At 46.6% G+C, this 11466-nt stretch overlaps 1 protein-coding gene across 1 annotated transcript in view; it reads right to left on the reverse strand.

Moving 5' to 3' along the window:
* The window catches only part of LOC109912768 (potassium intermediate/small conductance calcium-activated channel, subfamily N, member 3), a 72083-nt gene that overhangs the window by 50985 nt on the left and 9632 nt on the right, over positions 1-11466 (reverse strand). The window contains exon 2 of the mRNA XM_048620452.1: positions 6798-6893. Coding sequence (XP_048476409.1) covers positions 6798-6893 — 96 coding nt within the window. The remainder of the gene's footprint in view (positions 1-6797; positions 6894-11466) is intronic.

Below are 11466 nucleotides of genomic sequence, written 5' to 3' on the forward strand. Positions count from 1 at the left end.
GTACAGGGTCAGTGTTTATTCAGCAGGGTAAGGGTCACTCACTGTGTCACTATACAGGGTCAGTGTTTAATCAGGGTGGGGGTAATGAAATCCTTCAGTTTGAGGTCAGTCCTGAACTGCACCTCAGTTACTTTTTGCAGTGTTGAAGAAGGGCTACAGGATAAGTGCAGAATAAGTGGATCAAACTGGACAGCTCTTTGGAATGGTTAGCAAAGGCTTAAGGGGCTGTGCAGCCTCCGTATAACACTGTATGCCTCTTTGATTCTATAAACATTAATGGAGACAGGGAAGAAAAAGCATGTATTCACGGTGAAAAGAGGTTCACTTCAGTTCAGAAACCCAGCGAAAAGCAAAATCCCATTGAGGGCAAGTGATTATTGAGATTACAGAAGGTGGAAAAGGTTCTGTTTGAAAGATTGATTGTCTTTCACAATGCTGGGATAACTGAAGTATTTTACCAAGAACTAAATATTTATTAAGTGTAGCTACCATTGCAATGTAGAGAACCAGGCCGCCAATTTACACATGGCACACTCCCATTACAGCAATGCAATAATACAAAGATCATCTTTAGTTCTTAGTAATGCTTGTTAGAGAGATAAATAATGACTCTGGAACACCAGGATGAATTCATCAGTCTTCTTCAAAATAGTAGCTGTGGGATCTTCTCTGTCATTATGAGAAGGCAAGTGGAACTTCAGTTTAAAATCTCATTCTAAAGGCAAATTTCTGACAGTGCAATAGTACTGCACTAGAGTTAGCCTCGATTATCAGGTTCCTTTGGTGGAAATAGATTCCTCAATCTTCTGACTCCAAGGCAAGAGACAGAGGTACAAAATTGATTCATGGCTGACTGATCACAAATTGTGGCTACATGATACCAAAGATTGGGTCTGCTTAAGGAAGCAGCTGAATCAATAGGGATGTGACAATCTGATCCTGATATCCCAGGTGCTTCCTGACAACAGAGGCAGGAAAGTTCGGGAGTGGAGTTCTCACTGCATAACTCTGACACTGAGATCTGTCACAGCGGTGGGATCTGCTTGGGGATGTAAGGAGATCCAGTTGGAAAGGGAGGAGAGGGATCGTACAAATCAGAGTCAGGCACACCCTTCCCACACCCTACAGATCCCTTAGCCAGAAGTAAGCATTTAATCAGAGTCCCTGGGAGTGTTTGATGGGGACAGTGTAAAGACAGCTTTAACTTGTATCTAATGTCTTGCTGTCCCTGTTTGATGGGGACAGTGTCAAGGGAACTTAACTTTCAGTTTCAAAAAGTAGAGGAGGTTTTTGTTTTGTATCTAACCCCTTGCTATCCGTATCCTGGATGGTTTCATGGTTGACAGCGCAGGGGGAGCTTTACTCTATATCTAAACCTGTGCCTTTCCTGTCATGGGAGTGTTTGATGGGGGGGACCGTGTAGAGAGAGCTTTACCCTGTATCTAACCCCGTGCTGTCCTTGTCCTGGGACTGTTGAATAGGGGCCAGTGTAGAGGTGCTTTACTCTATATCTAAACCTGTGTGTTTCCTGTCCCGGGTGTGTTTGATGGGGGGACAGTGTAGAGAGGGTGTTATTCCTTATCTAACCCTGTGCTGTCCTTGTACTGGGAATGTTTGATGGAAGAGATAAAATGGAAGCAGACTTAGAAGGACTGAGAAATGGAAATGAGATGGTCAGCCCAAGATAGAAACAATCAGATGGGTACTGACAGTGGAGCGGGAGAGGTGGTGAGGGAGAGGAGATGACCTGATTCTGGTAACGCAAGGATGCTGGAATATGGATGATGGTTTAAGAAAACAATGGTGAACACAGAACAAGGCAGTCTCCATTCAACCTTGAGCATTTCAGTTTAAAGTCTACACTTTATAAAAGAAAAATCAGCAATGAAACTTTTCCAGAGAGCTGAATTCCTATTATGTGGAACAATCTTCAGTGCTTTCCCAGAGCTCTCAAGGGCACTGAGTTCTTTCCCTAAGAAAGGTGACCAAGACTGAGCCAAAATGGTGATGAATTGAAGTTTAGTTATTATTCCATTAATAAAATACTTCACAGGAACAGCAGAGAAAGATTAAATATTAAAGTGTTCTTCTCGCAGATTGACTGTGAGCATTGATATTATTGAAGAATATCCTCCCTTGGGGACTTTTAAGTTTCCTTTCCTCAGGAGAGAAGTTGGCCTGGTTTATGGGAGTAATAAACCCAATACTGTGCAGCAACCACCAACCCCAGCCCCAGGAAAGGGACAGCATGAGGTTAGATACAGAGTAAAGTTTCCTCTACACTGCACCCCCCATCAAACTCTCCCAGGGACAGGGACAGCAGCAACAGAATTGTACTCCAGCACAGTCTGTAACCCCGTGGCCTGGCATATCCCTCACACATCCAATACCATCAAGCAGAGGATCAACCCTGGTTCAACAGAGTGCAGGACGGCATGCCAACAGCAGCATCAGGCATACCTAAAAATGAGGTGCCAACCTGGTGAAGCTACCAAACAGGATTACTTGCATGCCAAACAGCATGAACAGCAAGTATAGTCTGAGCTAAGTAATCTCATAATGAACAGATCAGAACCAAGCTGTCAGAACAGCACTGTCACATCCAGTTGTCAATGATGGGGGCACAACTGAACAATTAACAGGAATTGGATTCTCCACCAATATCCCCTTCCTCAATGATGGAAGAGCCCAGCACATCAGTGCAAAAGACAAGGCTGAAGCATTCGCCGCAATCTTCAGCCAGACCTGCCGAGTGGATGATCCATCTCACCTCCTCCAGTGGTCCCCAGCATTACAGATGCCAGCTATCGGCTAATTCAATTCATTTCACGAGGTATCAAGAAACAGTTGGGGACACTGGATACTGCAAAGGCTATGGGCCCTGACAACATTCTGGCAATAGGACTGAAGACCTGTGCTCCAGAACTTGCTGCACCCCTAGCCAAGCTTTTCTGTGCATTACAACACTGGCATCTACCTGACAATGTGGAAAGTTGCCCAGGTATGTCCTGATCACAAAAACCAAGACAAATCCAACCCAACCAATTACCAACTATCAGCCTACCCTTGATCCTCAGCATTATCTTTTTTTTGTGGGGGGCGGCATGATGGGAAGAGGACTGTACATTGACAGTGCTATCAAGCAACACTTGTTTAGCAACAGTCTGCTCACTGTTACTCAGTTTGAGTTCTGCCAGGACCATTCAGTTCTTGACCTCAATGGACCAGGAGTTGAACTCCCTTGACATCAGGATGGCATTTGATTTAGAATGGCATAATGGTGCCTAGCAACACTACAATTAATGGGAATCTGAGGGAAAACTCTGCTGGATTGGAGTTATACCTAACACAAAGGAAGATGGTTGTGGTTGTTGGAGGTCAGTCATCTCAGCTCCAGGACATCCCTGCAGGAGTTCCTCAGGGTAGTGTCCTAGAGGCCCAACCATCTTCAGCTGCTTCATCAATGACCTTCCCTCCATCATAACGTCAGAAGTGGGAATGTTCACTGATGATTGCACAATGTTCAGCACCATTCGCCATTCCTCAGATACTGAAGCAGTCCATGTTCAAATGCAACAACATCTGGACAATATCCAGGCAAGTAACAGTTGTGCCACAAAAATGTCAGGCAATGATCATTTCCAACAACAGAGAATCTAAGTATCACCACTTGACATACAATGGCATTACCATCAGTCAATCACCCCTATATCAATATACTGCGGGTTACCATTGACCAGAAACTGAACTGGGCCAGCCATGTCAATACAGTGACTACACGAGCAGGTCAGAACCTGGGAATCCTGCAACTAGTAACTCATCTCCCAAAGCCTGTCCACCATTGACAAGGCACAAGTCAGGGGTGTGATGGAATACTCCCCACTTGCCTGGATGGGGGCAGCTCCAATAACACTCAAGAAGCTCGACACCATCAGGGACAAAGCAGTCCACATGACTGGCACCCAATCCACTACCTTCAAGATCTACTGTCTCCACCACCAGTGCAGAGTAGTAGCAGTGTGTACCATCTACAAGTTGCACTGCAGTAAGCTTCAGTGCTCCTTCAACAACACCTTCCAAACCCATCACCTCTATCACCGAGAAAGACAAGTGCAGCAAAGATATGGGAATGCTCACATGTTCCCCTCCAATCCACTCACCATCGTGACTTGAAACTAAAGCTGCTGTTCCTTCAGTGTCACTGGGTCAAAATCCTGGAACTCCCTCCCTTAATGACATTGTGAGTCTGTCTACACCACATGGACTACAGTGGTTTAAGAAGGCAGCTCACCCTCACCTTCTCAGGGGCAATTAAAGATAGGTGATAAATGCTAGCCCAATCCAGTGACACCTCATCCTATGTCCGAATGAATACAAGCTAAACTGAGAGCTCAGATATGGGATCCTCACACCATCAGGGACTGAACACCCCACTTTGAAAGCCTGCAAAATTCCTTCTGAGCCATGCCGATAGTTCTGGAAGCATGCCCACTGCAACCAAGCAAAGAATTTGGCCAACTCACTTTCCATTCCCACCCATGAGTACACATTCCAATCTGCCAGATCACTCTAATCCACTACCCTGCTCCAGATTGCTGCGGACCAGCTCACTTCCCACACCAGTGGCTTTTTTTCAGATGTGGTTCAATGGATCACTGTCTCCAGTCTGAGTCAGGAGGTGATGGCACCTGACTAACGCATCGACTGCAAACTCTGGGCAGACGTTAGGGATTGCTGCATTGTCAAGCACACCATCCTCAGATCAAGGCAAAAAACATTCCCAACTGGGTCCAAAAAGATCATTCCACACTATTTCTAACAAAACCACAAGTGCCCTTATCCCCCAACAAACATTCCAAAACCAGATGTACAGGGAGCTTTACACTGTATCTAACCCTGTGCTGTCCCTGTCCTGTGAGTGTTTGACGCGGGGACGGTGTACAGAGAGCATTACGCTGTATCTAACCCCATGCTGTCCCTATCCTGGGAGTGCTTGATGGGGGAAGAGTGCAGAGGAAGCTTTACTTTGTATCCAATTCCACGCTATTCCTTGTTTGATGAGGGACAGTGTTGAGAGAGCTTTACTTTCAGTTGAAAAAAGTAAAGGAAACTTTGATATAACAAGGTGTACAGCTGGATGAACACAGCAGGCCAAGCAGCATCAGAGGAGCAGGAAAGCTGACGTTTCCGGTCTAGACCCTTCTTGGAAACTTTACTGTGTGTTTAACCCCGTGCTGTGGGAGTGTCTGATGCTGACAGCAGATACAAACAACGCCTCGCATTTATGCGGCTCTTAAAAGCAATAATATAACCAAGCTCTTCACAGGAGTAATCATCAAACACAGTTTGACGAGTCACATTGGGACAGATGGCCAAAAACTCGATCAAACAGAGAGTTTTTAAAGGAGCATCTAGGACATAGAGAGGAGAAAGTATGACGGAAAGAGAAAGAAAGGAGATAGAGAAAGAAAGAAAAGAACTGGAGCGATTTAAGATGCAGAGTTCAGGATCCCAGAAAGCTGAAGGCATAGCCATCCGGTGTGTATCAGGCCAGAATTAAAGATGGTTATCAACATGGAAACAGGAGAAGGATTTCAAAAGAAAGGTGAGGATTTAAACATCAAGGCACTGCCAGACTGGGAGCCAGTGTGGGCTGGAGACACAGCATGGTGAGCTGGGTAGCAGTCTTATCGCATCAGAGCTTTGGGCCTTCTCAAATTCCCGTACTCATAGACCTCAAAGGTTGGGCTGTTTGAGAGGGAAATGACAGCAGTTTGGAAAGAAAAAGGCAGTAGCCCAAGGGGAGGGTTCTGTAGTTAACATGGAAACCAACAAGAGGAGATAGGTGCTTCCAGCAGCGTGGTAAGTATAGGGCCTCTCATGAACAAGGTGGACTCAGCGAGAACATGAGGCAGGTAGGGAAAGGGACTAGGAAAAGATCTGGATTCAGGGTTTGGGCAGGGGGACCTTTGGAGGGCACCTGGCCTAGTTGGAGTGTCATGGAGTTTTTGCAGCACAGAAAGAGGCCATTTGGTCCAATGTGTCTGCGCCAGTCATCAAACATCCACCTATTCTAATCCCATTTCCCAGGACCTGGCCTACAGCATTGCGTGCGATGGTATTTCAAAGTGTTCATCCAAATATTTTTGACATGTCTTGAGGGTTTCCACCTCTTTTGGGCAGTGAGTTCAGATACCCATCACTATCTGGGTGAACACCTTTTCCTCCTATCCCTTCTAAACCTCCTGCACCTTACCTTAAAATAATTTTACACCCCTCAATCAGATCCCTTCCCCCAGCCTTCTCTACTCTAATGAAAACAATGCCAGCCTTATCTCTCTTCATCGCGGAATCCCTCTAGCCCAGGCAATACCCTGATGAATCTCCTCCAAACCCTCTCCAGTGCAATCACATCCTTCCTAGAGTGCGGGGACCAGAATTGCACACAGTACTCCAGCTGTGGTCCGACTAATGTTATATAGAGCTCGTCTGTCCAACCTGCTTAGCTTTTGTATTCAGTGCCTTGATTAATAAAGGCAAGTATCCCATACGCTGCCTAACCACCTTATCTGCCTGTCCTGCTGCTTTCAAGGATCTGTGAGGCTTGCACACCAAGATCCCTCTGAGACTCTGTACTCCCTAGGGTCCCACCATCCAACGTGTACTCCCTTGCCTTTTCAGTCTTCCCAAAATGCAGCACCTCACACTTTTCAGGATTAAAATCCATGCCAGGTCAACAGACCATCTCAAATTCAGTGATGAAAAAGGACCATGAACTCCCAGCAGTTAGTGCCTACCTGGACTTCCCTGGCATGGTAGGCGATGATGAGTCCCAGCAGGATCAATGTGGATAGGCTGATAAGGCATTTCAGGGTGAGCGAATACATAGAGCCCTGAAAGACAGTCGGAAGACAATGTCATAACCAGCATTTTCAGATCAGAGTGCAATAAAGCTGCTCACCACAATCTTCATACTATCCTTGTACATTCAGCCCCATCCTGGACTCAATCAGTCCTTTTACCTCCCTAAACAAAGCTGCTGGCACCCCAACACCCACACACAATACAGCTGGCACACCTGTACCCATGTGCCTGTACACAGCTTGGCTGACAGCCCAATGTCCATGTCTATACAGAGCCTGACTGGCTCCACAGTGCCCAGGTGCCTGCATATAGATTGGCAGCAACACCAGTGCCCATGTGCACACACACACACACACCCCAAAAGTAGCCGACCATTGCTCAGTAAACACTGGGAAATATTGCTCCCCTTTCTCCCAATATGCAAAGCACTCTGAGGATCTCACTGAAAGAATTAACAATTGAAAAGAAGTGGAAGCGAGGCAATGAGTCCCATAAGGACTGGGAAGTGACAACTCTGATGGTTAGTAAGTGGCAGTCAAAAATATCTTTTGTTTTTAAAGGAGATTCCAGTTAAGATGCAAGCAAATTTAGAATGGAGCCTTTAAAGTTACTGATCCATCCCACCCAGCAACAGCCACTTCAAATAAGCACAAGTTCCATTTGGTTAATATCCCTGTTGTTCTGGGGAGGTAGAGAATGTCATTCAAACTGACTCCAGCATATCAGGATTCCCTTTCTCACCAGCTGCTACTGCTCATTCTCTTCAGTGGCCTGGCTCTATCAGATCGCTAGCTGTTTCCTCTTGTCCTGATGTTCTACTGGGTATATTACTCGAGCTGACAGGGTCTTCCCAAGGCCTCCTAGCTACTCAACTACTTGATAGTACAGGCCCAAAGGGCTGAATGGCTGCTTCCTGTTCTTAATGGAGTCAGTGGGATGACCTTCCCACAACAACAACACTGCCTCAGCCAGTCATTCTGGAGTACCAGCCTTGAGGTGACCACCTAACGCAAACCTGAGGGGGCTCCAGGGGTGCCAGTTCATTCCTTGTAGCTTGGGTGGCACCTCGTCCCGACTGAGAACGAGCAGATCCACCTGTGGAGCCACAGCCCAGACAGAACCAGCACAATGCTCAGCAAGATCCTGAGATAACAAGGTGTAGAGCCGGATAAACACAGCAGGCCAAGCAGCATGAGAGGAGCAGGAAGGCTGACGTTTCGGGCCTTCTTCAGAAATGCTCAGCAAGATCCTGCTGCACTGTGGATGGTGTCAGGTTACACACCAGCAATTTGAGTACCAAAGGTCCTGCCACTGAAGGTGGCCATTCAAGCAGTTGTGTCTGTGCTGTTCCTCCACCCCAAACCCCACCATAGAAGGAATCTACCTCATGCCACACCTCTGCCCTTTCCCCACAAGTTTTTCCTTCCCAGCTAAACTAGCTGAATCCCTCTCAATTCAACCTGCCCCCGCCACATTCTCAGGCAGCACAGTCCAGATCCCAACCCCTCACTGCATAAGAAGGGCTGTTCTCCATGTCGCCATTTCTTCTTTGTTAGTTACCTTAATTATCTTTCTAACAATGGGAACATTTCTTTTTCCTTCCTTATGTACTCTTGTCCAGAGCTCTCGTGATTTTGAACGTCTCAATTAAATCTCCTCTCACTGTCTCTTCTTCAGGGAAAGCAGAACCAAATTCCCCCATCTATCCGTGTTTGGATTCTTTAGTGCACGCTCTCTAATGTAAACCTTAGGGTCGTCAAGGAGGAGGTTTTGCTGCCTCATTTCCTTCGAAACATTCCCCAGATATCCTTGCTGACCAGGCATTTTTCAGTAGCTCCCCATGTGCAGGGATTTCTAAAATAGCACACTAAAGATTATGGAGATAAAAACCAAAAGGACTGAAAATCAGAAACAAAAATAGAAATTGCTGGAAAAGCTCAGCAGGTCTGGCAGCATCTGATTATGGGGATGCAGCTTACAGGAGACTCAATCCTTCTGAGGCTCCGAGACTCTTCATTTCTCCCTTTGAGTGATCTTTCGAGACGATTGGAAAGTATTTGTTTCAGGAGGACTCCTACTTCCTTTACCCCTTCAATTCTTGTTCTCTGACAGTGGAGATGTCTAGTCAAGGGTTTCAGTGAATTGACATTGGCCATAAAGCAATTCATCAAAGTCCAGGCCTGATCCTGATCCTAATGCCTCCCCTTCCTCCGCAAGCCTACCACCCCCACCCCCCGTACCAGTCTCCTCCCTGTACCACCCTGACAGTAGGTAGCAGACTGACTGATCAGTGGCTCCTCTCTCAGCACAGCAGGAAGCTGAATCACACAACATTTCACTGACAGGATCTTTCCTGCATAAACAGTTTTTATTAAAACTTATTTCCTGCCCAACTAGTCCCCAGCGGAAGGATAATATGATAAGTCTATCCCTTCAGAATCCATTACATACATCCGAGCAGCTAACAGATAAGTATTGCAGTTAAAATCAAAGTTTAATCCCATCTCAAACTGCTCCAATACATATCTGAAATGCATTGGCAATCTTACAAAGAACTAGGGGAGCGTTAGCACTGCTGCCTCACGGCACCAGGGACCCAGGTTCGATTCCACCCTTGGGCAACTGTCTGTATGGAATTTGCACATTCTCCCTGTGTCTGCGTGGGTTTCCTCTGGGTGCTCCAGTTTTGTCCCACAGTCCAAAGATGTGCAGGTTAGGGTGGATTGGCCATGCTAAATTGCCCCATAGTGTCTAGGTGAATTAGCCATAGGAAATTCAGGGTTACAGAATTAGGGTAGTGGGATTGGGTTTGGGTGGGATGCTCTTCGGAGGGTTGTTGAGAACTTGATGGGCCAAATGGCCTGCTTCCACGCTGTAGGGATTCTATAATTCAGTTAATCTGTTTTTGATGGGTCTGCTTGAGGGATGAATTCTGTAAATTCTGACCCAGGACACAAAAGAGAGCTCCCCTGTCCTTGTGACAGATGTGCCTGGGGATCCAACTGTATCCCGTTGAGAGAAATGAATCAAAACAAATCTCCTGTCTATTTGGGACCAGTGCCTTTCTTCAGTCCCCTCCCAACCCCAGATTTGAAAGCATCAACACTCCTCTGTCTCTAGTTGTGCGCTTTCTGGGGGGATTTGAGAATATTCGTTGTCAGTATCCACTTTGCCTGTGGTGGCCAACAGACCCATGTAAAAAAAAAAGTCCCAAACAACTGAAAAATGCAAGAAAATGTATGACCCTAACATAGTGCCAGACCATTGCTGGGCCATGTTCAGCTAGCTTTTTATATAATTTGTTATTTTGATCAGCGATCCGCAGTACCCAGATGTGCATTGCCCTCCTGAGAGTACAAGGGCAGCTCGGCTTTGTGAAGTTGGCTGTAATTTATCCCAGTCCATTGAATCTACAAGGACTGACATGTGCATGGATTTAATCTCCAGATCAGGAGCTCCTTTGAAATTGAAAATATTAAAGAGAAACTCAGCTCTGATTGAATTAGTCCATACGGTTACGGTAAAAACAAGGCAAGACAGCACTGTACAAAGCCAGGTCTTAGAACTGCCTTGTACTTTATGAAAGGGGGATTTGTACATCAACAAAATAAAGGTATCCAGGCTCTCCTCAACCCTTCCAAATAGCATACAAAGGGAAAGTAAAACTTGTATTTAAATCATGACAACCCTCAAGGCATCCAAAGTGTTGGTAGCGGGAAATTGCTGATTAAAAAGGGGCTGTTGCATTCTGACTTTTCTTTCCTGTCAGGTCGGCTGTAATGCCAACTCTCTTTCGCACAATCTCTCCCCATCACATGCACTCAAGGACCTTAACAGATGTCCTCCTCACTGAATTCTTCACATTCTGTTGTCGGATATTTAAGCAGTCGTACCCATAAAATCCAGTTGTCTGTCACCCAGACACTCCCCATCTCCCAGACTGGCTGCCAACAGCCCTTACCATTATGAGGATACCTGACCTCACAGCCTGAGAACAGTGTTGGGCCTAAGTGACTCAATCCCAGATCTTATGCCTTCTCAGGCACAGGAAAAATCTGGCTATGGAGGAAGTGGTCTGTGAATTATCAACATGATCTGGGCAGCCAGATCGCAGTCAGACATGGCAAAGCAACATGACAGGGAGTCAGGAGCTGGAACTAGCGTTTAGCTCCTCAGTACCACTGTATCTAGCGTCTATGGCTGATCGACTTTAACCCACTTTACACTCCTTACCCTGCCAGCTCCTCCAGCCTCTCCCTATCTCTGTCACCTTTTCTGCATCCTACGCCCTTTCCCCATCTCTGTCACCTCCTCCCACATCTACACCCCGTCCCTATCACTGTCATCTCCTCCAGCCCATACAACCCCTCCCTATCACGGTCATCTCCTCCAGCCCCTACACCCCCTCCCTATCTCTATTACTTCCTCCAGTCCCTACACCCCCTCCCTATCTCTATTACCTCCTCCAGCCCCTACACTCCCTCCCTATCTATGTCACCTCCTCCAGTCCCTATACCCCCTCCCTATCTCTGTCACCTCCTCCAGCCCCCTAACGCCCTCCAGCCCCCTACACCCCCTCCCTATCTCTGTCACCCCCTCCAG

This window comes from Rhincodon typus, chromosome 46, assembly GCF_021869965.1.
Source record: "Rhincodon typus isolate 14 chromosome 46, sRhiTyp1.1, whole genome shotgun sequence".
Classification (NCBI taxonomy): domain Eukaryota; kingdom Metazoa; phylum Chordata; class Chondrichthyes; order Orectolobiformes; family Rhincodontidae; genus Rhincodon; species Rhincodon typus.